At 43.4% G+C, this 26,633-nt stretch overlaps 1 protein-coding gene, 1 long non-coding RNA gene, 1 other non-coding gene and 1 pseudogene across 4 annotated transcripts; 2 read left to right on the forward strand and 2 right to left on the reverse strand.

The window, feature by feature from the left end:
* Positions 1 to 1,667: 1,667 nt before the first annotated feature.
* LOC118376678 (dual specificity protein phosphatase 14) lies at positions 1,668 to 3,897 on the forward strand. 2 transcript variants are annotated; one of them, XM_035763532.2, is made up of 2 exons: positions 1,668 to 1,765; positions 3,209 to 3,897. In XM_035763532.2, exon 2 carries the CDS (start codon positions 3,244 to 3,246, stop codon positions 3,754 to 3,756), a length of 513 nt encoding a protein of 170 aa, XP_035619425.1. In that variant the 5' UTR covers positions 1,668 to 1,765; positions 3,209 to 3,243; the 3' UTR covers positions 3,757 to 3,897. The 2 variants fall into 2 exon arrangements, with proteins under 2 accessions (XP_035619425.1, XP_035619349.1); XM_035763456.2 differs by lacking the exon at positions 1,668 to 1,765 and adding an exon at positions 1,777 to 3,106.
* LOC118376816 (DNA-directed RNA polymerase II subunit RPB4-like) lies at positions 3,886 to 5,307 on the reverse strand (annotated as a pseudogene).
* Positions 5,308 to 7,651: 2,344 nt separating this feature from the next.
* On the forward strand, positions 7,652 to 10,438 carry LOC118395087 (uncharacterized). Its single transcript, XR_004827886.2, has 2 exons — positions 7,652 to 7,740; positions 9,816 to 10,438. It is a non-coding gene; the product is annotated as an uncharacterized LOC118395087 (long non-coding RNA).
* On the reverse strand, positions 8,000 to 8,071 carry trnag-ucc (transfer RNA glycine (anticodon UCC)). The gene has a single exon. It is a non-coding gene; the product is annotated as a tRNA-Gly (tRNA).
* Positions 10,439 to 26,633: the final 16,195 nt, after the last annotated feature.

Genomic DNA, 26,633 nt, shown 5'->3' on the forward strand with positions numbered 1-26,633 from the left:
ATTGTGATGTTAAATTGCAGGCGCAGATGCTCCGATTTCAAAACTATTTGGAGCACAGTTGAAACGTTAACGCGCGGACTACACACAGACTAATAAATGCAGTATTTTTAAATGCGTGAGATATAAAACGTGTGCCATTAGAGCGCGGAAAGAGGGTCAAATGCTTGTCTCACGGCCAATGCGTGGGAGTTGGCAGCTCTGGTTTTTAGTTTTCGGTTTAAGGCTGTGTTCCAAATACGTAAAATACATCCTCCTCCACTACCCTCACCCTTGGGGGAATCCCAGCGGCCACCTTTGTCGTCGTTGGTCCAAACAATTACCCAAGCAAGGGAAGTTGGCAAGTGCCCTCGTTTGTGATCGAGTGTACAATTCTTTTCACTCTGGGGTCTGAAAGCCCCATAATTCAATATGCAATGATTGTACATTGGCTAAGAAAAGTCAGCCAAAACTTAAAACCAAAATCAATATGGAGAGAAGTCAACATACAAGTGTAAGTAAAAACAAATGTAGACACGTTAGAAATTGTGCAACTACCATAGTTCCATGATGACGAATAACAGGCAAGGGCGGTCCATTTCATTTAATTAATTCCACCCTCGCTCTGCAAGTGTCATCTCATGATATCGTGGTTTGTTAGGTGTGTGTTTCAGGATGGCTTCCTGATATCCCCCCAAGCAGCTGATTGGTCGACTCCATGGCTAATCATTGCTGAGAGAGGATTGCTGAGAGAGGAGGTTGATGGCTGGGAGTCATTATGTTGGTTGTTGCTAACAGAGATGGTTATGTTCTGTGGTTGTTGCTGAGAGAGCTGATTTGATGTTCTGTCTTGGTTGTGGCTCAGAGACAAGTTTTGTTAAGTATTTTTGTAGCTGCTGATTTGAGGTATGTGTGTGCTAATATAACTGTGTTTTTGATTTTTTTTATTCTTTAATTGCATTTGGATAATTCTGTTTCATTTGTTCCCAGGGGGGAAGGGGAAGGCACCTAGGGAGTGCTTAGGCAAGAGGCCTGCATACATATGCATATACCCGTGGTATATTCACTGTCTAGGCACACTAGGTAAGACCTGGGCGGACCACCCCCTGTATTTTGGTTAGGGCACCAGGTGGTGCTAAATTAGGTAAGTAGTGGGTATGCAGGTAAGGTAGGAGAGGGGGCTTTGAGATTGACTTTCTTTGCTTTGGTTCCGTCCAACCCCTTTTCCCCATATTACCGTGTGACGGAATAAATTCCTTAAACGGTACCACTCTCTCTGCCTTTGTCATCCTTACTCGCACCTACAGTCCCATACCTCTTTCACTTCATGGAGGGTTGAGTTGTAGCAGGGTGTTGTGTTCCCTCTTCCTAGAGGCGTGCATGACAGTCATTAGAAGTTTCCACTTAATATGAGGGCTGAGGGTGTATTTTACATGTTATGAATGCAGCCCAGGAAACAATCAAAATGGGTCTGTGTTCAGTATGTTTTTATGTTCTGGAACGTTCAATTGAACAGAAACTGCTGTACAGAACAACCAGTTGAAAAACGGGGAGGGGTTGTGGGCATGTATACATTGGGCGTCATCCATTTTGTCAAGTTGATGGTCACCGGCTGCATTTCAAACACTTAAAAGGCACACCCTCAGCCCTCAAATTAAGTTGACACTTCTGATGACGTTGGACAAGTTTACACGTGCAGGGCGAGGGAGGAGGGAATTAATTTTAAATGGACCGCCCTTGCCCGGAAATTCATCATTCCACGAATGTGTTTTCAGCTACTGGTAACTGGGTGGGTTCTTTTATATGCGCTACAGTCAATTATGATTGCATGTCTACTTATATGAACTATATAATTATTAATATGCACTTACTGTATGATAGCTAGCAAATTATTTAGCTAACTAATGTTAGCCCGCCTAGCTGGAACCTCTGACGAATACAAATATTTTATTTCTACTATTTCCAAAAGCTAACCAAACAAAAACATTACTTTTACGAGACATGTTTTTGCATTAGTAGCACAATTTCTAACTTATTTACATGTTGCACTTCCCTGCATGGCTAATAATTTGGACCGACGACAAATATGGCCGCGGGATTCCCCCCAAGGGCATAAGGCGAGGGTAAGAGAACAAAGATGTGTCTTTTATGAGTTTGAAACGCAGCCACCACCGTGTTTTGCATTCTGGGGATAAAAATGGTCCAACTTGCACCTAACTGTCTACTGCATGAACTTTATAACAATCGTGATCAAAGGTCAAAGTTTTGACTGCTAGTTTCAGCGGTTGCTCTTCACCAACATTGGTTAAGAACTTGTATGGAAGAATTTCATGGTAAGGTCGACACCGGTTGTAATTCAGCGCTTTGACACTTTTGTTGTTGATTTTGATCATCCTGCAGCCATCTCCTGCATTGTAAGAGGTTCTAGTGTCAACCAATCATTAGGGTGTTTTGTTTGACCCACACGAACATGACCAAAGACATGACTGAAACAACTGATTTATGTGTACAGTGGGTATACAGTACACACAAGTGATGAGGCTCTCTCACTAATTGATTGTACACTGTGTACACACATATTATGATTTCAGTTTGTGAGTGTATGATATGGGGGGTAGATACATATTTCTACATTAAAAAACCTATTATAATAAAACGTTAACACAGCCATGTTGATCTGAGCCTTGCTGTTGGAAAACCACATTAATGTCTGACTTTTTGGCTGTCACAGATGCAACTCCCCTCGACTTTCGTCTACAGTCGGCTGCTTTGGCCTTACCACTCAAACGCGACCATAGGCTGTGGAAGTGGAATGCTGTCAGCATGTCCGCTGCCCATTTAAATACGTCATTCATTGCTTCAAGCCACACGGTAGGAAACGTACATCAAAGTCTGCTCAAGAACGTAGAAGAACATTTTCGGATAACGAGTCGTTCAGTATAAACCGTTCCGCAACGTAGCAAACTTTCAAGCTAATTGAATGTACCTCTATGACAATTCAGTCACGTGACGGAACGTGAATCAATACGTCAAATCTATGCGTCAGGAAAAACGGCCGCCGTAAAACAGAAAATAAAAATACACCGTAAGTTTAAGGTTAATCGACATTGGTTTCGGCTCTTCTTTTCTGGTAAGTCTCTAAGGCAAATCGCAATCAAGTAAAGATATTCGCTGTTTGTGCTGACTTACAGACTGCATCTTTTTACAATTTAATCGTGTTTCTCTGTTGTAGTGAGACAGTCGGGCAGCTGTCAATGTCCGTTCCCCATGTCATTCTCCCAGATCACCCAGTCTTTGTATCTGGGTGGTGTGGACACAGTCTTCAAGCCCATCGGTCTCTACAGTAGGAACATAACTATGATTGTCAACGCCACTGCAGAGCACCCCTGTCCTCAGTATGAGGGGGTGGAGTGTTTCCAGGTACCCGTACTGGACCAGCCTCACGCCCCCCTGGCCTGCTACTTCGATGCTGTTGCAGAACGTATCCATAACAACCACTCAGGGAGTACGCTGGTCCACTGCACTGCAGGCCGGAGCCGTTCTCCTACCCTGATCATGGCTTACCTGATGCGGTATGAGGGGGTATCACTGTGCCAGGCCCATGAGTGGGTCCTGAAGTACAGACCTCATATCCGACCCAATGCTGGTTTCTGGAGGCAGCTGATTGAGTATGAGAGGAGGCTCTATGGGAAGAATACTGTGAGGATGGCTGCTACCTCCTGCGGTGTGCTGCCTGAGGCTCTGGATGGACAGAAGGCTATATACTGTGTGAATGGCTGATGGTATGTGTCCCAAATGGCACCCTATTCCTGATGTAGTGCATTACTTTTGACGAGCCTAAACTAAAAAGAGTGCTATTTGGGATTTGTCATAGATGTATATGAGAAAATAAAACCAATTGCTATAAAAAATATTTAAAAATCTGATGTTTATTTATAAATGATTTACATTTAATAATGTATGTATTCATCCTAGCTTGGTATGGTCTTCTAAATGGAGCTGTATCATCTCTGCAATGAATGTACAGCTCTGCGGTGCCTGACGCACCCCTCGGCTGTCGATACACCCCCCGCCCAAGTCCAATTTGGAGGTACCCATCCTGGGGAGAATGGTCAGAGTCCGGTTGCATCCCAAACTGCACCCTATTCACTATATAGGGTGTCATTTAGGATGCACAGTGTCCTTCTGGGTGGGTAGCAGAGCCCAGTATTTTGACATAACGATGGGTTTAGGTTAGAACAGGCCAGAGGAGGAACTGTCTAAAGTATTGGGAACTTCTCTTGGTCTGGATGTCATCAAGGATCTGCTGCAGCTCCTCATCCTCAAGCTGCCCCTCCAGACTTTAGACAGAACAAACAGACAACTACTGTCACTAAATTTATATATAATAAACATTTACGCCTGATTTCATGGTCAAGAGCCGACTGCTACCCAAATAGATACAAGGTTTAGAGTCTGGGTTAGAGGACTGAGTATGGTGATATGTGAGGAGGCAGTAACAACAGGTCCTACCTAGGGATGAGGAGCTACCTAGCTACTTCTGGACACATATTGGCCAAACTGGCCAGCTCAAATTTATGCAACTTCTTCCGTAAGAGCAAGCTATACGATACAGGGCAATAATTTCAGTCATCACGAAAAGTTACCACCATATTGTATTTTATACGGTATTGACATTGGTTTTTGGTTGTGATAGTGACAACCGCTACACTGACCTGCGGACACTGGCTATAGTTTCTCTGTTTTTGAACCGGCTGAAACGTGCAGTATAATTCAGACTTTTCATGAAGACCTCCGATAGCTCTTGTTCGTCCTCTGTACTCTCGTTCTGCTGCTTGCGATGCTCCAGAAGCATCTGCACCTCGGAGTTTAGAAGTGTCTCCGCGTTCTCGAACTCTATGAAGAACACAGGTGTGTTTTAACGTGGTTAATATAGTTAGCTAGCTAAATACCTCCAGTGAATCGTTGTATTCAATCTAGTTATCATAAATAAGCGGGATACGAACCTTTGGGGAAAAGTAACTGAGAAGCGTCCTCCTCAATATCTCTTGACAGTTGTTGTTGAACCGCCTCTGGACGCCATGCTGCTTGTCACAATGAATTAATTAACGTTACAGTTAAATAAAAAGCCACAAAGCTGATATCCAGTTGCTTGCTCTGAACCAAATGGTGCCTATATCGGCGCCTAATAATTGTTCTGGCATTATAAAAACATTAGCAAGGCGAAAGACCAAATTATTCAAGGAAAGAAGCTACTACCTAACAAAAAAATAAAAATCAGTGTCTCATAGCAACAAAAATTACTTCCGGGTCACGGTATTTCGAATTTGAAAAGTCCCCCACGTAATAGTAGAAAAGTGTCAATAACCAGTATTTATTCGATATATGAAAAATAATTGTCTAAACGTTAAGCATTAAATGTGGGTAAAAAAAAACAAGGCATGAGGTTGAAGTAAGTGTCAATTTATATAGTCTTAATTACATTCATTTACTTAGATTTGTGTGTGTTGTGAAATTGTTAGATGTTACTGCACTGTCGGAGCTAGAAGCAAAAACATTTCGCTACACCCTCAATAACATCTGCTAAACAGTGTATGTGACCAATAAAAATTGATTTAGAGCTCCAAGACAGGATTGTGTCAAGGCACTGATCTTGGGGAGGGGTACCAAAAAATGTCTTCAGCATTGAAGGTCCCCAAGAACACAGTGGCCTCTAATATTCTTAAATTGAAGAAGTTTGGAATCACCAAGACTCTTCCTAGAGCTGGCCGCCTGGCCAAACTGAGCAATCGGGGGAGAAGGGCCTTGGTCAGGGAGGTGACCAAGAACCCAATGGTCACTCTGACAGAGCTCCAGAGTTCCTCTGTGGAGATGGGAGAACCTTCCAGAAGGATAACCATCTCATCATCAGATCCTTGATGAAAACCTGCTCCAGAGCGCTCAGGACCTCAGACTGGGGGTGAAGGTTGACCTTCCAACAGGACAAAGACCCTAAGCACACAGCCAAGACAACACAGGAGTGGCTTTGGGACAAGTTTATGAATGTCCTTGAGTGGCCCAGCCAGAGCCTGGACTTGAACCAGATCGAACATCTCTGGAGAGACCTGAAAATAGCTTAAAGTTAAGCCTACTCTATCATTAGGGCTACTTAACAGGGACCAACTCTGTTTTATCTACTCTCATACCGTTTGGGGCGGCAGCGTAGCCGGTTACTAGTTGGACTAGTAGCCGGTTACTAGTTGGACTAGTAGCCGGTTACTAGTTGGACTAGTAGCCGGTTACTAGTTGGACTAGTAGCCGGAAGGTTGCGAGTTCAAACCCCCGAGCTGACAAGGTACAAATCTGAACAGGCAGTTAACCCACTGTTCCCAGGCCGTCATTGAAAATAAGAATGTGTTCTTAACTGACTTGCCTGGTTAAATAAAGGTAAAAAAAATTAAAATTTAATTGTTGATCACACATTCCCTACTGACGCTCTCATATGGTCAGCAATACCAGACAGCGCAAAGAAGCTGGGAAAATGTTATTGCTGTATTTTGACATATACCAGATTTGCATTGACAATGCAACCTATGGATTATCGAATAAAATTAGGAATTTTCATGCGAGACAGGAGTAAGGATTTTGGGTTTCATTTAGATTGGGACGATAGGAAAATAGCTTGGATATATAAAAGGCTACGTGAGTCAATAGATCGCAAGGCCGGTTCGCTCATTAAGCGGCATATTGAAGAGTGCTGCATTTTCTGTGCTAAACTGACCAGACGCACCTTCATCAACAAATAAAAACAAATAATTCTCCCTAAAAACATTTACATTACATTTACATTTAAGTCATTTAGCAGACGCTCTTATCCAGAGCGACTTACAAATTGGTGCATTCACCTTATGACATCCAGTAGAACAGCCACTTTACAATAGTGCATATAAATCTTTTAAGGGGGGTGAGAAGGATTACTTTATCCTATCCTAGGTATTCCTTAAAGAGGTGGGGTTTCAACCATGACAATTTCTCTCAACCAGTGGCATATAGCTTTTTAGGTGAGCGCTGATGCCGCCCTGTGATAAGCAATGCCCACTTTGTCAAATGCATGGGCCTCAAATATTTCGCTTGTACATTCTCAGCGCGCATCTGCAGGGTGCTGTTGCCGAGCTCCACCAATTCCGTTTAAAAAAATCGTCTAACATAAATCATGTAGCAGACATAGTTTAAGGTAGAAAGTGTTCGTGGGCTTCTCTGTAGCCTACAGGTTGGATATAAAATGTATGACAATGTCATGAAGACACGTTTTTACATCAAGCAGGTTTCTCCGATTAAATTCCCTAACCTTTTAATAGCGCCCAATCAAATAAAACATTCGCTGATATGTTAACAAACAACATATCCTAAAAACAGGACAGATCCATGTAATATACAAAATATGTGTCATGGTCAGTGATTTCAAGTTTGTATCCGTCGATCATAGAGAAACATAAAATAATTGTGCATTTCCCTCTATGTAAACACATTTGAAATAGATTCAGGATAACTCCTGATAGAGTTAGGTAGCTGATATACAGAAGTTTAAATAGCCACATTTATTAGTCACAGGAATCTGGATAATTAAAGGCAATGCAACAGCCTGTTTTACAAACGGTGGGCTTAACACATGCCTTTAACACAATTCCATTGTAGGCGGACACTGTAGGCTGCACCCCAGTCATCAAGGGCTGAAGTCTTTTGGACGTATTTTTTTGTCGGGTCAGGACCGGACGTCTTTTTTTGGTAAAGTAGTAATTATCTTTATTTAGATTCCCCCCATGTAGTTATATATTTTTTAACATAATGCACTTCATAATGCCCTATGCAAAGCTGCGAGAAAGTCGTCGGGTGTCGCCAGGTGGTTGACGATGAAATTACAACGCCATTATCATTCAGTGCTGCATTGCGGTTCATTGTTTGGAGAGAAAAAACACGTAGAAAATTGTTTGTATATTGCCAAAATGCTTTTTCAAAAAAGCAGGCTCAACAGTACAAAATGATTTGCGTTGGCCGGGAATCGAACCCGGGTCAACTGCTTGGAAGGCAGCTATGCTCACCACTATACCACCAACGCTGACATGACTTGAAGTAAACATTACTGAGTTTAAAGTAACAAATTTAATGTTTTCTCTAATTACCTCATAAAAGTGTAGTTTCGGTTTGTTTTATTTGGCCAGACATATATAATTATACATATAATTAGCTAAAAATAGGCAACGGTTAAATAATACAGATGTGCTAATGTTGCTTGTTTTAAGGTGTCGTAATCAAATTACATTATTTTGCTAATCCAGCTAACTGAGTTTGTCCCTGCTAAACCAGTTATGTAACGGTTTGGTTTTGGTTCGCAAGAACTTCCAATTGAGGTCGATAGCTTGCAAAGAGACGGAGAGAGCTTCCATATCTAACTAGCTAGCTTACATTACCTGAACAAATATTATCTAACAGTTTTGTTTCTCATTTCTAGTGGTATTACAGTGCATTCTTAAAGTATTCAGACCCCTTACATTTTCCACATTTTGTTACGTTACAGCCTTATTCTAAAATGGATTACACACAATACCATGAAGCGAAAAAATAACAGAAATACCTTATTTACATAAGTATTCAGACACTTCGAAACTGGACTCGAAATTGAGCCCAGGTGCATCCTGTTTCCATTGATCCATGAGATGTTTCTACAATTTGGAGTCCACCTGTAGTAAATTCAATTGATTGGACATGATTTGGAAAGGCACACACCTGTCTATATAAGGTCCTACAGTTGACAGTGCATGTCAGAGGAAAAGCCAAGCCATGAAGTTGAAGCAAGATGCAAGATGAACCACCAAGATGCTTCCAAACTGAGCAATCGGGGGAGAACGGCCTTGGTCAGAGAGGTGAACAAAAATCAGATGGTCACTGACAGACCTCCAGTTCCTCTGGAGATGGGAGAAACTTCCAGAAGGACAATTATCTCTGCAGCACTCCACCAGTCAGGCCTTTATGGTAGAGTGGCAGACGGAAACCATTCAGTAAAAGGCACATGACAGCCCGCTTGGAGTTTTCCAAAAGGCACCTAAAGGACTCTCAGACCATGAGAAACATTATTCTCTGGGCTGATGAAACCAAGATTGAACTCTATGGCCTGAATGCCAAGCGTCACCATAGGAGGAAACCCTATGGTGAGGCATGGTGGTGGTGGCAGCATGCTGTGGGGATGTTTTTCGGTGAAAGGGACAAGGAGAGGGAAAGATGAATGGAGCAAAGTACAGAGAGGTTGTTGATTAAAAATATGATCCAGAGCGCTCAGGACCTCAGACTGGGGTGAAGGTTCACAACAACCCTAAGCACACAGCTAAGACAACGCAGGAGTGGCTTTGGGACACGTCTCTGAATGTCCTTGAGTGACCCAGATAGAGCCTGGACTTGAATCCGATCAAACATCTCTGGAGAGACCTGAAAATAGTTGTGCAGCAACATTCCCCATCCAATCTGACTGAGCTTGAGAGGATCTGCAGAGAAGAATGGGAGAAACTCCCCAAATACAGGTGTGCCAAGTTGTTGTGTCCTACTCAAGAAGACTCAAGGCTGTAATCGCTGCCAAAGGTGCTTCAACAAAGTACTGAGTAAAGGGTCTGAATACTTATGTGAATGTGATATTTCCGTTTTTTTTTATACATTTGCAGAAACATTTCTAAAAACCTGTTCTTGCTTTGTCGTTATGGGGTAGTGCATGCAGATTGATGAAGGGAAAATACTCTTTGATTCGTACTAGTGATATCCTTGACCTGCTCTGTGTTGGTGTATTGATGGGCTCTCTCTCTCTTTCATTTCAGAATGGGAGTGTTGAGACGCGAGGATGTGCTGACAACATTTCAGTCATACTGGTGTCTGTTAGCTTCTGAACAACAGACACCCAATCTGGCCCGTCATTGCGTGCCTCTGAGTGATATGTCCACCGTGGCTCCAGAACTTAAAACATGCCCAGATCCCACCACTCCCAGCAACACTGCCCACAACAGATGAACATCAGACATGTTGGTCAACCGTTCATTTTAAACAAGATGTTGTATGTAATCTCTAACTCCATGCGTAGGGTATACTGTTCACAGCAATGCAATTGCTAATTGCTTGTGTTGCATACTTGCGTAGCGTGTAAATAAGGCCTAATGCTCTGTAGTGCCCTGTACTGCTTATCCCGATGACTCCTGATTTAAATGGGCTTTGTTTTCTATCTAATACATTGTCTTTTCTAATTCGTGCACATGTTTTTTTTGCCTTAAATGTGTATTTTTCTTTGGGGTACTTTTAATAAAGTAGTTCAGAACAGAATTTCAGAGATTGTCCCAAAAATTCAACACATGTATAATCCAATCGGAAGATGGTCTACATTTAATGGACTCCTAACTTCCTCCCTGTTTCCGCCACCCTGGATAATAAAGGGTCCCTTCCCTCTGTCCCAAGTCTCCTACAAGTTCATATCATAAACATACATTAGGATTTGCTTTATTGTATCTAATTAGGAATTTAAGAAGCAATCCTGTTTGACACATTGCATGATGCCCCTCTTTATCCCAGCCAAAATTCCCCTCATGGACAAAGTAAATTATATCAACTTGTAGGACACCTGGGATACACTTGGGAACCGCATCTCTAGCAATAGCCTATTTTTCTCCCATGGTAACGAAAGAGTTTGGCCATTAGATGGTGCTATCAAACCGTTTCTCAACCTCACTCATGATGACGGCCTGCAACGGGCAAGACAGACTTATGCTATCAAAAAGAGCTACACATTTTCAGTTTGTCTTTTTATGTTTGCCTCAGCAGATTTACGCTATACAAAAATATAAATGCAACATGTAAAGTGTTGGTCCAATGTTTCATGAGCTGAAATAAATGATCCCATAAATTTTCTATATGCACAAAATGCTTATTTCTTTAAAAATTTGTGCACAAATTTGTTTACAGCCCCGTTAGTGATCATTTCTCCTTTGCCAAGATATTCCATCCACCATATCAAGAAGTTGATTAAACAGCATGATCACTACACAAGTGAACCTTGTGCTGGGAACAATAAAAGGCCACTCTAAAATGTTTACTTTTGTCACACAACACAATGCCACAGACGAGGGAGTGTGCAATTGGCATGCTGACTGCAGGAATGCCCACCAGAGAATTGAATGTTCATTTCTCTACCATAAGCCGCCTCCAATGTTGGTTGGACATATTTGGCGGTATGTCCAAACGACTTCACAACCGCGGACCACGTGTATGGCATTGTGTGGGTGAGCGGTTTGCTGATGTCAACGTGAACAAAGTGCCCCATGGTTGCGGTGGGGTTATGTTATGGACAGCCATAAGCTACGGACAATGAACACAAATGCATTTTAGCGATGGCAATTTGAATGCACAGAGGTACGGTGACGAGATCCTGAGGCACATTGTCATAACATTCATCCGCCTCTGTCACGTCGTGTTTCAGCATGACAATGCACGGCTCCATGCTGCAAGGATCTGTACACAATTCCTGGAAGCTGAAAATGTCCCAGTTCTTCTGGCCTGAATACTCACCAGACATGCCAACTATTGAGCATGTTTGGGAGGCTCTGGATTGATGTGTATGACAGCGTGTCCAATCCACTCTCCATGTGCACCTTCCTCACCCTTGCCGTCCACATCTCTTCTAACGGAGGCCCAAATAAAGGGTTAAGCGACAGGGAAACAATATTCAGATCATGGGTGTAAAGTCAGCAGTCAGGTAACCTATTGCCATTTCCCAGTTGCATTATAGGCCTATAGCCTGTTCATAAATGGCATGTCATATTGATATAGAAAACAGGGCTGAGTATTTCGGGAACATGTGTAGGTATGTAGTCTGTGGTGCGTACCCTGACATAACGGTCAGTGCTATCTGGGATCCTTGGGACGTCCCTACTCTAACCTTAACTAATACCATAACCCTTAGCTTAACCATTTTAGATGTCAACTTCAATGAGGTACTGTAGGGACGTCCCAAGATAGCACAGACCCCAACAGAACAGTTGTTTTCCCATTGTCTGTGTTCCTCCTGAAGCCGTGATGTGTTTATGGAAGAGTCTGAATGTTCCAATAGCTTGCCTCAGGCTGTTGATTTAAATCACCATATCATTCTTCAGAAAGCTCTGCTCTTAAATCACCACCAGCCAGCCAGCCTGACTGAGAGCTGCATCTGTTAGAGCAGGCTGAAGTCTCTCTGTGTGTCTGTCTGTCTCTCTCTATATCTCTCTCTCTCTCTCTCTATATATATATATATATATATATATATATATATATTATATATTGTACATCTGTGTTTCTCTCAACCCCCCCGCCACCCCACTCAATTAAATTCAAGGGTTTTATTGGAATGGGAAACATATGTTTACATTGCCAAAGTAAGTGAAATAGATAATAAACCAAAGTGAAATAAACAATACAAAATTAACAGTAAACATTACACAAAAGTCCCAAAAGAATAAAGACATTTCAAATGTCATATTATGTCTATATACAGTGTTGTAACGATGTGCAAATAGTTAAACTAAAAATGGGAAAATAAATAAACATAAATATGGGTTGTATTTACAATGGTGTTTGTTCTTCACTGGTTGCCCTTTTCTTGTTGCAACAGGTCACAAATCTTGCTGCTGTGATGTCACACTGTGGTATTTCACCCAGTAGATGTGGGAGTTTATCAAATTGGATTGGTTTTCAAATTCTTTGTTGGTCTGTGTAATCTGAGGGAAATATGTGTCTCTAATATGGTCATACATTTGGGAGGAGGTTATGAAGTGCAGCTCAGTTTCCACCTCATTTTGTGGGCATAACCTGTCTTCTCTTGAGAGCCAGATCTGCCTACGGCGGCTTTTCTCAATAGCAAAGCTATACTCACTGAGTCTGTACATAGTCAAAGCTTTCCTTAAGTTTGAGTCAGTCACAGTGGTCAGGTATTCTGCCTGGTAGTAATAGTATGCTTGTATATAGTCTGGTAGTAATAGTATGCTGGTACATAGCCTGGTAGTAATAGTATGCTGGTACATAGCCTGGTAGTAATAGTATGCTGGTACATAGTCAGGTAGTAATAGTATGCTGGTACATAGTCTGGTAGTAATAGTATGCTGGTACATAGTCTGGTAGTAATAGTATGCTGGTACATAGCCTGGTTGTAATAGTATGCTGGTACATAGTCTGGTAGTAATAGTATGTTGGTACATAGTCTGGTAGTAATAGTATGCTGGTACATAGTCTGGTAGTAATAGTATGCTGGTACATAGTATGCTGGTACATAGCCTGGTAGTAATAGTATGCTGGTACTGTAATAGTATGTACATGTAAGTAGTATGCTGGTAGTAATATAGCCTAGTAATAGTATGCTGGTATATAGTATGTATGGTACATAGTCTGGTAGTAATAGTATGCTGGTACATAGTCTGGTAGTAATAGTATGCTGGTACATAGTCTGGTAGTAATAGTATGCTGGTACATAGTCTGGTAGTAATAGTATGCTGGTACATAGCCTGGTAGTAATAGTATGCTGGTACATAGTCTGGTAGTAATAGTATGCGGGTACATAGCCTGGTAGTAATAGTATGTTGGTACATAGCCTGGTTGTAATAGTATGCTGGTACATAGCCTGGTAGTAATAGTATGCTGGTACATAGCCTTGTTGTAATAGTATGTTGGTACATAGTCTGGTAGTAATAGTATGCTGGTACATAGTCTGGTAGTAATAGTATGCAGGTACATAGTTTGGTAGTAATAGTATGAGGGTACATAGCCTGGTAGTAATAGTATGCTGGTACATAGTCTGGTAGTAATAGTATGCTGGTACATAGTCTGGTAGCAATAGTATGCTGGTACATAGCCTGGTAGTAATAGTATGCAGGTACATAGTCTGGTAGTAATAGTATGCTGGTACATAGCCTGGTAGTAATAGTATGCTGGTACATAGTCTGGTAGTAATAGTATGCTGGTACATAGTCTGGTAGTAATAGTATGCTGGTACATAGTCTGGTAGTAATAGTATGCGGGTACATAGTCTGGTAGTAATAGTATGCTGGTACATAGTCTGGTAGTAATAGTATGCGGGTACATAGTCTGGTAGTAATAGAACGATGCTCCTGTAGAGGAGAACGATGGGAGGATGAGTGGAGGGCAGGAGGGAGGTAGGGAGGGAGATGAGGAGATGATCGAGGGAGGGAGTGGAGGGCTGGAGGAAAGGAGTGGAGAGAGGGAGAGAGTATTTATTTCCTTCCCTATTCCCCCCTCCGTCTCTATCACCTTCTTTCCAGATCCTTCTGTACATTTTAAATTAGTTGGTAGTTGGAATGGTTCATTTAATGTATTAGCTCACTGCCGTCCTCCCCTACACCCGGAAGACACATTTCAGTTGAATGCATGCAGTTTACAACTGACTAGGTATCCCCCTTTCCCTTTCCCTCTCATTAAGCTGGTGTTTGTAAGTGGGTGTGTGTTTGTGTTCATGCGTGTTTATGCATGCGTCTGATTGAAGGGGCATGGTTGCTTTTGTCACCAGCTGACAGGACAGTGGCAGTGTTTCATACATATTTCACACTGCATTCCTACCAACAGGACAGGCCATTCACTGCCTACTGTCCTCCAATCACACACACTGCCCACTGTCCTCCAAACACACACACTGCCCACTGTCCTCCAAATACACACACTGCCCACTGTGCTCTAAACACACACACACAGCCCACTGTCCTCCAATCACACACACTGCCCACTGTCCTCCAAACACACACACTGCCCACTGTGCTCTAAACACACACACACAGCCCACTGTCCTCCAAACACACACACTGCCCACTGTGCTCCAAACACACACACACTGCCCACTGTCCTCCAAACACACACACTGCCCACTGTCCTCCAAACACACACACTGCCCACTGTCCTCCAAACACACACACTGCCCACTGTCCTCCAAACACACACACTGCCCACTGTCCTCCAAACACACACACTGCCCACTGTCCTCCAAACACACACACTGCCCACTGTGCTCTAAACACACACACACTGCCCACTGTCCTCCAAACACACACACTGCCCACTGTCCTCCAAACACACACACTGCCCACTGTCCTCCAAACACACACACTGCCCACTGTCCTCCAAACACACACACTGCCCACTGTCCTCCAAACACACACACTGCCCACTGCTGCCCACTGTCCTCAAACACACACACACACACTGCCCACTGTCCTAAACACACACACACTGCCCACTGTCCTCCAAACACACACACTGCCCACTGTCCTCCAAACACACACACTGCCCACTGTGCTCTAAACACACACACACTGCCCACTGTCCTCCAAACACACACACTGCCCACTGTCCTCCAAACACACACACTGCCCACTGTCCTCCAAACACACACACTGCCCACTGTCCTCCAAACACACACACTGCCCACTGTCCTCCAAACACACACACTGCCCACTGTCCTCCAAACACACACACTGCCCACTGTCCTCCAAACACACACACTGCCCACTGTCCTCCAAACACACACACAGCCCACTGTCCTCCAAACACACACACTGCCCACTGTCCTCCAAACACACACACTGCCCACTGTCCTCCAAACACACACACTGCAAACTGTCCTCCAAACACACACACTGCCCACTGTCCTCCAAACACACACACTGCCCACTGTCCTCCAAACACACACACTGCCCACTGTCCTCCAAACACACACACAGCCCACTGTCCTCCAAACACACACACTGCCCACTGTCCTCCAAACACACACACTGCCCACTGTCCTCCAAACACACACACTGCAAACTGTCCTCCAAACACATACACTGCACACTGACGGAGGAGATTGAGAGACGTAAATAATCATGGTGAGTTATTATATTTGGCACATTTTACAGCTCTTATTTGAATAATTATTTGAATAAATGTGTTTATATGATGATTTCAACCAAATGACCTGTTCAGTCTACTGTTGTCACAGTGAGTACTTTATGTAACACATTCTCTCCACCTATCTGTCTGCATGTCTGTCTTTGGGCCAAGGCTGTCTGGTTTACTGTGGGCCACAGGGCTATACTTAAAGCTTGGTACTAGGGGGTTAAATACTGTGTGTGTGTGTGTGTGTGTGTGTGTGTGTGTGTGTGTGTGTGTGTGTGTGTGTGTGTGTGTGTGTGTGTGTGTGTGTGTGTGTGTGTGTGTGTGTGTGTGTGTGTGTGTGTGTGTGTGTGTGTGTGTGTGTGTGTGTGCGTGTGTGTGCGTGTGTGTGCGTGTGTAGGTGTGTGCATATCAGACGGATTATTATGCCTACCCCTGCTGTGAGAGACCAGTGCTCTGGGGAGAGGAGGAGAAAGTAGGGGAGGAGAGAGGAGGAGAAAGGAGTAAGGAGGAGAGAGAGAGCTGCATTGGTCTCAGGTGCAGCAGTGACAGTCTCATTATACAGAGAGCTGATTATACAGAATCAATGGCAGAGTTCAGTTCAGGGCTTCATTAAGCAATTCAATTACTGCAAGGCTGAAGGACACAGGGCTATTAACCTGATCAAGATAACCTCACTACAGGTTCACCACAACAGGTTGTTGACACAACCCAATGGTTGTATCCCAAATTGCACACTAGAGCAGTGGTTCCCAACCAGGGATACTAGGTCTATCCACATGGGGTCCTTGAGAAGATTCATGAGACCATAAGCATACTGGTAAAATGCACATGAGGGGGTACTTCAGTTGTACTCCGGGCAGAGAAAAATTCATTTGGTGGTACAGTAATCGAAAAAGGTTGGGAGCCACTGCCCTACACATCCAACGACTGTGTTGACTGGAGTGGCTGTGGGCAGGAGGATGGAAATGGCTGACGATTATCAATAATTCTGCTGTGTTGTTTTGTCTTGACACTGACTTACTCTAGTGTAACACCACAACAACAATAGAAGTAGAACAACACCTAGTGGATGTGGACAGTTATCATATACAGTGGGTCTATGATACACATGAACTATGGTGTCACAGTGAAACAGGAAGTTCTATTGGCACCAACATTTATGGTAGGATGAGCAGCTGTCCTCTCCTGTGGTGCTGATATTCCAGCCTGACTGCTCCCTGCACTGTGTGTGTGTGTGTGTGTTTAGTGTGTGTGTGTGTGTTTGTGTGTGTGTGTGTGCATGTATGCGTGCATATCTGGTGTGGTCTGTGTTGTAGCAGAGACAATGGGAGAGACAGGTGTTGAGACAGATTATCAGCAGTTTGGCATGGTCTCCTTAATCCCATATAAGACACACATACACTGAACATGTCACGCCCTGATCTGTTTCACCTGTTCCTGTGATTGTCTCCACCCCCTCCAGGTGTCGCTTATTTTCCCCAGTGTATTTATCCCTGTGTTTCCTGTCTCTCTGTGCCATTTCGTCTTGTATGTTTAGTAATGTCAACCAGCGTGTTTTTCCCCGTACTCCCTTTGCTATTCTCCTTTTTCTAGTCCTCACAGTTTTGACTCTTGCCTGTTTCTGGACTCTGTACCCGCCTGCCTGACCATTTTGCATGCCTTGACCACGAGCCTGTCTGCCACTCTGTACCTCTTGGACTCTGATCTGATTTTGACCTTTTTAAACCCAAATTACGGAGTGCCGTAAAGGGTAGAAACCCAAAACAAAAGATTGAGGAATAAATACACTAACGCACAATGATTTTCACACAGGACAAGACCCGTAATCATCTGCACAATCCTCAATGGCACGAATGCCAAAACACACAGCACACGTACTCACACGCACCAATGGGCATTGTAACAATAATGGACAGCCTAATAGAAACCAAAGGGCACACTTATGCATGTACTAATCAGTGGGAATTAGGGGACAGGTGTGCGTAATGAAAGTTCTGAGGGATCCGTGACATCACTGAGTCTATGCATAGTCAATGCTTTCCTTAAGTTTGGGTCAGTCACAATGGTCAGGTATTCTGCCACTGTTTACTCTCTGTTCAGGGCCAATTAGCATTCTAGTTTGCTCTGTTTTTTTGTTAATTCTTTCCAATGTGTCAAGTAATTATCGTTTTATTTTCTCATGATTTGGTTGGGTCTAATTGTGTTGCTGTCCTGGGGCTCTGTGGGGTGGGTTTGTGAACAGAGCCCCAGGACCAGCTTGCGTAGGGGACTCTTCTCCAGGTTCATCTCTCTGTAGGTGATGGCTTTCTTATGGAAGGTTTGGGAATCGCTTCCTTTCAGGTAGTTGTAGAATTTAACTCTCTTTTCTGGATTTAGATTATTAGTGGGTATCGGCCTAATTCTGCTCTACATGCATTATTGGTGTTTAACGTTGTACACAAAGGATATTTGAGCAGAATTCTGCATGCAGAGTCTTAATTTGGTGTTTGTCCCATTTTGTGGATTATTGGTTGGTGAGCAGATACCCAGACCTCACAACCATAAAGGGCAATGGGTTCTGTAACTGATTCAAGTATTTTTAGCCAGAACCTAATTGACATTGATGTTCCTTTTGATGGCATAGAAGACCCTCCTTGCCTTGTCACTCAGATTGTTTACAGCTTTGTGGAAGTTACCTGTGGCGCTGATGTTTAGACCGAGGTATGTATAGTTTTTTGTTTTCTCTTGGACAATGGTGTCGAGATGGAATTTGTATTTGTGGTCCTGGGCACTGGACCTTTTTTGGAACAGCCTTGTTTTTTGTCTTACTGAGACTTACTGTCAGGGCCCAGGTCTGGCAGAATATGTGCAGTAGATCTAGGTGCTGCTGTAGGCCCTCTTTAGTTGAGGACAGAAGCACCAGATCATCAGCAAACAGTAGACATTTGACTTCAGATTATATTAGGGTTCTAGTAGGGTGAGGCTGGGTGCTGCAGACTGTTCCAGTGCCCTTCGCCAGTTCGTTGATATATAGTGTGGGGCTTAAACTGCATCACTGTCTCACCCCACAGCCCTGTGGAAAGAAATGTTTGTGTTTTTTTGCCAATTTTAACCGCACACTTGTTGTTTGTGTACATGGATTTTATAATGTTGTATGTTTTTCCCACAACACCACTTTCCATACATTTATATTGCAGACCCTCATGCCAAATTGAGTCAAAAGTCTTTCTAAATCAACAAAGCATGAGTAGCCTTTATTTGGTTTTGTTTGTTTGTCAATGAGGGTGTGCAGGGTGAATATGTGGTCTGTACGGTAAATATGGTAAAAAGCCAATTTGATATTTTCTTAGTACATTGTTTTCACTGAGGAAATGTATGAGTCTCTCTCTCTCTCTCTCTCTCTCTCTCTCTCTCTCTCTCTCTGTGTCTCTCTCTCTCTGTCTCTCTCTCTGTCTCTCTGTCTCTCTCTCTCTGTCTCTCTCTGTCTCTCTCTCTCTCTCTCTCTCTCTCTCTCTCTCTCTCTCTCTCTCTCTGTCTCTCTCTCTCTCTCTCTCTCTCTGTCTCTCTCTCTCTCTCTCTCTCTGTCTCTCTGTCTCTCTCTCTGTCTCTCTCTCTCTCTCTCTCTCTCTCTCTCTGTCTCTCTCTCTCTCTCTCTCTCTCTCTCTGTATCTCTCTCTGTCTCTCTCTCTCTCTCTGTCTCTCTCTCTCTCTCTCTCTCTCTGTCTCTCTGTCTCTCTCTCTCTCTCTCTCTCTCTGTCTCTCTGTCTCTCTGTCTCTCTCTCTCTCTCTCTCTCTCTCTCTCTCTGTCTCTCTGTCTCTCTCTCTCTCTGTCTCTCTGTATCTCTCTCTCTGTCTCTCTGTCTCTCTCTCTCTCTGTCTCTCTCTCTCTCTGTCTCTCTCTCTCTGTGTCTCTCTCTCTCTCTCTCTCTCTCTGACTCACTGTGATTACATCTACTACTATTGTTCTTCAAAACCTCAGGTCGTCTTCTGTCCTCACCTGACAGAGAAGCATGACAAAGGGGAGTTGTGTTTGTTCCTGTGGTGGTGAGTTGACTTGTGGTTCCTTGTGGTGAACTGTCATACATTGTAAGGCTTTTCTTTTGTTGTTTGTCTGTGTTTTTCCTGCTATAAACTGCTTTGTGGTGTGACATATTTACCTAATACAGGAACTAGGCCTATTCTCTGGAAGGGCATGAAATTCACCCTGTGTGTATTGTGTGTGTCGGTGCGTGCTTGCGTGCATGTTTGTGTGCCTGTCCACAGACAGACTATTCAGCCAGTGTTTGAGTTCGATAAGTCCAGTCTCCACACTGAGAGATCAAATAACTACAAAATGAATGTTATCACGATTTACAGTATGATTGCTACACTGTGTAGATGGGAGAAACGGTTGTCTGGGTGAATAGGGAGTGCATCCAAAATAGCACCCTATTGCCTATAGTGCCCTACTTTTCACTAGAAATAGAGTGCCATTTGGGAGGCAAGCTCACATGTTGACCTGTACTGTTGAGGGGTGGGAGGGTGGGATCTGACATCACGCTGAGCATTCAAACATACCTGTGAATTGCTTAGCCATTATGGCATAGATCCCCCCCGCTCTCCTCCCACCTCTTCCTACTCCCTCCTCTCCACCTCATGTCCCACCTCTCCCTCTTCTCACCTCGGAAGGAAGGAATTTTTACATCTGATTGCAAAGCTGGCAGAGCATGTTACAGCAGGTGGGAGCTTGTTTTTCAGGTGAATACAGTGCCTTCAGAAAATATTCACACCCCTTGACTTTTTCCACATTTTGTTGTGTTACAGCCTGAATGTTATTGGTCTACACACAATACCCCATAATGTCAAAGTAGAATTATGTTTTTAGAAATTTTCACAAATTAATAAATAAATTGAAAGATGAAATGTCTGGAGTCAATAAGTAGTCGCCTAAATAATAATTTTTGAATGACTACCTCATCTCTGTACCCCACACATACAAGTATCTGTAATTTCAAACACAGATCCAACAACAAAGACCAGGGAGGTTTTCCAATGCCTTGTTAAGAAGGGCACCTATTGGTAGATGGGTAAAATAAAGAAAAAGCAGATGTTGAATATCCCTTTGAGCATGGTGCAGTTATTAATTACACTTTGGATGGTGTATAAATACACCCAGTAACCACAAAGATACAGGTATCCTTCCTAACTCAGTTGCCGGAGAGGAAGGAAACCGCTCAGGGATTTCACCATGAGGACAATGGTGACTTTAAAACAGAGTTTAAAGGCTGTGCTAGGAGAAAACTGAGGATGGATAAACAACATCGTAGTTACTCCACAAATACTTGTCACGTTCTGACCTTTATTTCCTGTGTTTTGTATTTAGTTAGTATGGTCAGGGCGTGAGTTGGGTGGGCAGTCTATGTTTGTTTTTCTATGATTTGGGTATTTCTATGTTTCGGCCTAGTATGGTTCTCAATCAGAGGCAGGTGTCATTAGTTGTCTCTGATTGAGAATCATACTTAGGTAGCCTGGGTTTCACTGTGTGTTTGTGGGTGATTGTTCCTGTCTCTGTGTTTTGCACCAGATAGGGCTGTTTTTGGTTTTCCACGGTTATTGTTTTGTAGTGTTCATGTTTATCTGTTTTTATTAAACATGAATCAATATAACCACGCTGCGTTTTGGTCCTCCTCTACTTCACCACAGGAAAACCCTTACAATACTAACCTAAATGACAGAGTGAAATTAAGTCCTATACAGAATATAAATATCCTGTTGGAAATAAGGCACTGAAGTAAAACTGAAAAAATAATTGTAAAAAAAAAAAGAACTTTAAGTCCTAAATAGAAAGCGTTATGTTTGTGGCGAATCCAACACATTAATAAGTACCACTCTTCATATTTGAAATCATTGTGGTGGCTGCATAATGTTATGGCCATCAGTAAAAACTAAGGAGTTTTTTAGGCCTAAGCACAGGCAAAATCCTAGAGGAAAACCTGGTTCAGTCTGCTTTCCAACTGACACTGGGAGACAAATTCACCTTTCAGCAGGACAATAACCTAAAACGCAAGGCCAAATATACACTGGAGTTTCATACCAAGACGACATTGAATGTTCCTGAGTGGCCTAGTTTTGACTTAAATTGTCTTGAAAATCTATGGCAAGATTTGAAAATGTCTGTTTAGCAATGATCAACCATCAATTTGACAGAGCTTGAAGAATTTTAAAAGAATAATGTGCAAATATTGTACAATCCAGGTGTGCAACGTTCTTACAGACTTACCAAGAAAGACTCACGGCTGTAATTGCTGCCAAAGGTGATTCTAACATGTATTGACTTAGGGGTGTGAATACTTATGTCAATTAGATATTTCTGTATTTCATTTTTAATAGATTTGCAAAAAAATTGAAACCATTTTGAATATTAGCTGTAACACAACAAAATGTGGAATAAATCAAGAGGTATGAATACTTTCTGAAATCCCTGTACATTTCCAGTGTATATAGTGCGTGTGCACGTCTCTGTGCCAGTGCGTGTGTGTGTGTGTGTGTGTGTCTGTGCGTGTGCACGTCTCTGTGCCAGTGCATGTGTGTGTGTGCCTGTGCGTGTGCACGTCTCTGTGCCAGTGCGTGTGTGTGTGTGTGCCTGTGCGTGTGCACGTCTCTGTGCCAGTCCGTGTGTGTGTACGTGTATAACATAGGCAGACAGCTGCTCACCCACACGCCTGACTCTGACTCTGCTCTTCACAGAGCAGCAGCATGGAAATGACAGGCTTGATGATGGGACAGTGCAGTATTCCAGGTCATGTTCACCCCCTCTCTTCCCATTGTCCTTTCAACCAGAGCCTTGATCATCTCCACTCACACATGGATGTTTGAGAAATTGTTTTGTGACATCAGGGATGGAGGTGTCCTGTTGTTATGGTGTATTACCTATTTATGCCTGCACCCCCAAATGGTACCATATTCCCTATATAGTGCACTACTTTTGACCAGAGTCCATGTAGTGCACTATATAGGGAATTGGGTGCTACTTGGGATGCAAACTATGTGTAATCTCTGTTCTTCCTTCTCTCCTGACCAGGATAAAGAGGCTGACATGACTTTATGTGTTAATGTCAGCTCTTGCTTACGCACCAGTTTATCTGCAAAGCAACTCTGATCGCAGTGTAATATCTAATACAACACTAGGCTAGAACATGTGTGAGTTTGTTCAAGGTCTGGCCTGTTCTCAAAGATAAGGGTGACACATTGCAATAAAGCATAATGAGATTCAAGTCTATTTTTCCATCTAAATATTGGAAACTAGTCTTCATTAGTAATCTCTGTTTTGGTCTGATGCTACCTGCTGTTGGCCACAGATAAACCAAATGAGATGCAGATCCAGTCTCCTGGGGGTTCTAAGGCTAACAGCTAACTGCGCTCTGAAGATTAGAACAATTCATTCACTCCTGCTCCATTCCAATATGGCCTGGTCAAAAGTAGTGCACTAAATAGGGAATACAGTGCCATTTAGGACACAGTCTGTGTTGATAATCTGGGGTCCCTGGGGGAGGAGGAGGAGGGTCTAGACCCGGCAGCAGCACCCGTCTCGCCGCTATTGTCTTCGGGGGCCTTCCCAAATGGTACCCTATTCCCTATATAGACTTTTGACCATAGTCCTATAGGTTGGTTAAAAGCAGTGCATTATATATGGAGAAGAGTGCCATTTGAGACAGCCCTGGTCCTTTTGTATCACATTCACATCCTTCAATGTCTTTGAACCCCTCTCTCTCTCTCTCTCTCTCTCTCTCTCTCTCTCTCTCTCTCTCTCTCTCTCTCTCTCTCTCTCTCTCTCTCTCTCTCTCTCTCTCTCTCTCTCTCTGTGGGGTCTGTTTGTGAACAGAGCCCCAGGACCAGCTTGCTTAGGGGACTCTTCTACAGGTTCATCTCTCTGTAGGTGATGGCTCTTTTCAGGTAGTTGTAGAATTTAACGTCTCTTTTCTGGATTTAGAATATTCGCGGGTATCGGCCTAATTCTGCTCTACATGCATTATTGGTGTTTAACGTTGTACACAAAGGATATTTTGCAGAATTCTGCATGCAGAGTCTTAATTTGGTGTTTGTCTCATTTTGTGAATTCTTGGTTGGTGAGTGGACCCCAGACCTCACAACCATAAAGGGCAATGGGATCTAAGACTGATTCAAGTATTTTTACCCAGATCCTAATTGACATGTCGAATTTGATGTTCCTTTTGATGGCATAGAAGGACCTTCTTGCCTTGTCTCTCAGATCGTTTACAGCTTTGTGGAAGTTACCTGTGGCGCTGATGTTTAGGCCGAGGTATGTATAGTTTTTGTGTGCTCTATGGCAACGATGTCTAGATGGAATTTGTATTAGTGGTCCTGGCAACTGGACCTTTTTTGGAACACCTTTATTTTTGCATTCTTGAGATTTATTGTCAGGGCCCACTCACACTGTCTATCTCTTTCTCTCTCTCAGAGGTAAATCAATTGTTTCAGTAAACCATCTTAAACACTGTAGGCTACAGTGTAAAGGTGTTGCCGTGAATTTGATAGTAATTTACAGGACGCTAATTGGCAAGTACATTTCTGTATTTCATATTGCAGTATGCCTAATGTAATCTAAATACAGTATCAATCAAATTCAATTAAATGTATTTATAAAGCCCTTACATCAGCTGATGTCACAAAGTGAAAATCCAGTGTAAAACCCCAAACTTCAGGCAATGCAGGTGTAGAAGCACGGTGGCTAGGAAAAACTCCCTGGAAAGGCTGGAACCTAGGAAGAAACCTAGAGAGGAACCAGGCAATGAGGGGTGGCCAGTCCTCTTCTGGCTGTGCCGGGTGGAGATTACAACTGAACATGGCCATGTTAAAATGTTCATAGATGACCAGCAGGGTCAAATAATAATAATCACAGTGGTTGTAGAGGGTGCAACAGGTCAGCACCTCAGGAGTAAATGTCAGTTGGCTTTTCATAGCCGATCATTCAGAGTATCTCTACCGCACCTGCTGTCTCTAGAGTGTTGAAGACAGCAGGTCTGAGACAGGTAGCACGTCCGGTGAACAGGTCAGGGTTCCATAGCCGCAGGCAGAACAGTTGAAACTGGAGCTGCAGCACGATCAGGTGGACTGGGGACAGCAAGGAGTCATCAGGCCAGGATGTCCTGAGGCATGGTCCTAGGGCTCAGGTCCTCCGAGAGAAAGAGAGAGAGAGAGAGAGAGAGAGAGATTGCAGGGAGGAATGATAACACAGAACCCCCACCCCCCTAAGAGAGAGAGAGAGAGAGAGAGAGAAGAGAGAGAGAGAGAGAGAGAGAGAGAGAGAGAGAGAGAGAGACTGCAGGGAAGGGGCATGACACAGAACCCCCCCACCCCCTAACTAAGAGAGAGAGAAAGAGAGAGAGAGAGAGAGAGAGAGAGAGAGAGAGAGAGAGAGAGAGAGAGAGAGAGAGAGAGAGAGAGAGAGAGAGAGAGAGAGAGAGAGAGAGAGAGAGAGAGAGAGAGAGAGAGAGAGAGAGAGAGAGAGAGAGAGAGAGCAGGGAGGAAGGATAACACAGAACATCTGTCTATGCTCTCTGGAATGCTGGAAATGCAGGAGAAGATAAAAGGAATGGGAATGGAATGGGAATATTGAGTCAAGGACAGAGGTATTGCTGCAATGTTCTACAAAAGAGGGTTATCTCATTGTGGTATTTTATTCATTGTCCTTGGGTGGTGTAAATATTGTGACTGTTGCGTGAGAGTACCATTTGAAATGTAATGTCTGACATTCAGCCTGCGCCCCAAATGGCACCCTATTCCGAATATAGTGCACTCATTTTAACCAGATGCAGCCCCCAATGTGCCCATTGTCTTGTTTGGGAAGGTGATCTTAGGGGTTTTACACAAATTTGAAGTTAAGTGAAGAGCAGTCTCTCAGACTTGGCTGAGCATAACAGCATGATTTGTTGCTGGCAGGCAGCAGGCCTTCAACCATACAGCCACATGTTGCAGCTGGCTTCTCTCTCTCTCTCTCTCTCTCTCTCTCTCTCTCTCTCTCTCTCTCTCTCTCTCTCTCTCTCTCTCTCGCCAACTCTCTCTCTCTGTCCTCCCTCTTTCCGTCTCTGTTCTATAGGAACCACAATCTCTTGACATTCCTCTTCTGTCCTGACAGTCTGTCTGATTCATTCCACTGAAGAGAGACAATATAGAGGAAAGGCAAGGGGGATCAAATCAAATGTATTTATATAGCCCTTCGTACATCAGCTGATATCTCAACGTGCTGTACAGAAACCCAGCCTAAAACCCCAAACAGCAAGCAATGCAGGTGTAGAAGCACGGTGGCTAGGAAAAACTCCCAAGAAAAGCCAAAACCTAGGAAGAAACCTAGAGAGGAACCAGGCTATGTGGGGTGGCCAGTCCTCTTCTGGCTGTGCCGGGTGGAGATTATAACAGAACATGGCCAAGATGTTCAAATGTTCATAAATGACCAGCATGGTCGAATAATAATAAGGCAGAACAGTTGAAACTGGAGCAGCAGCATGGTCAGGTGGACTGGGGACAGCAAGGAGTCATCATGTCAGGTAGTCCTGGGGCTTGGTCCTAGGGCTCAGGTCCTCCGAGAGAGAGAAAGAAAGAGAGAAGGAGAGAATTAGAGAACGCACACTTAGATTCACACAGGATACCGAATAGGACAGGAGAAGTACTCCAGATATAACAAACTGACCCTAGCCCCCCGACACATAAACTACTGCAGCATAAATACTGGAGGCTGAGACAGGAGGGGTCAGGAGACACTG

This window comes from Oncorhynchus keta, chromosome 1, assembly GCF_023373465.1.
Source record: "Oncorhynchus keta strain PuntledgeMale-10-30-2019 chromosome 1, Oket_V2, whole genome shotgun sequence".
NCBI classification, from domain to species: domain Eukaryota; kingdom Metazoa; phylum Chordata; class Actinopteri; order Salmoniformes; family Salmonidae; genus Oncorhynchus; species Oncorhynchus keta.

Bases quoted from the DNA above. Each gene is read 5' to 3' on its own strand.
- LOC118376678 (XM_035763532.2), top strand. From the start codon at position 3,244: ATGTCATTCTCCCAGATCACCCAGTCTTTGTATCTGGGTGGTGTGGAC.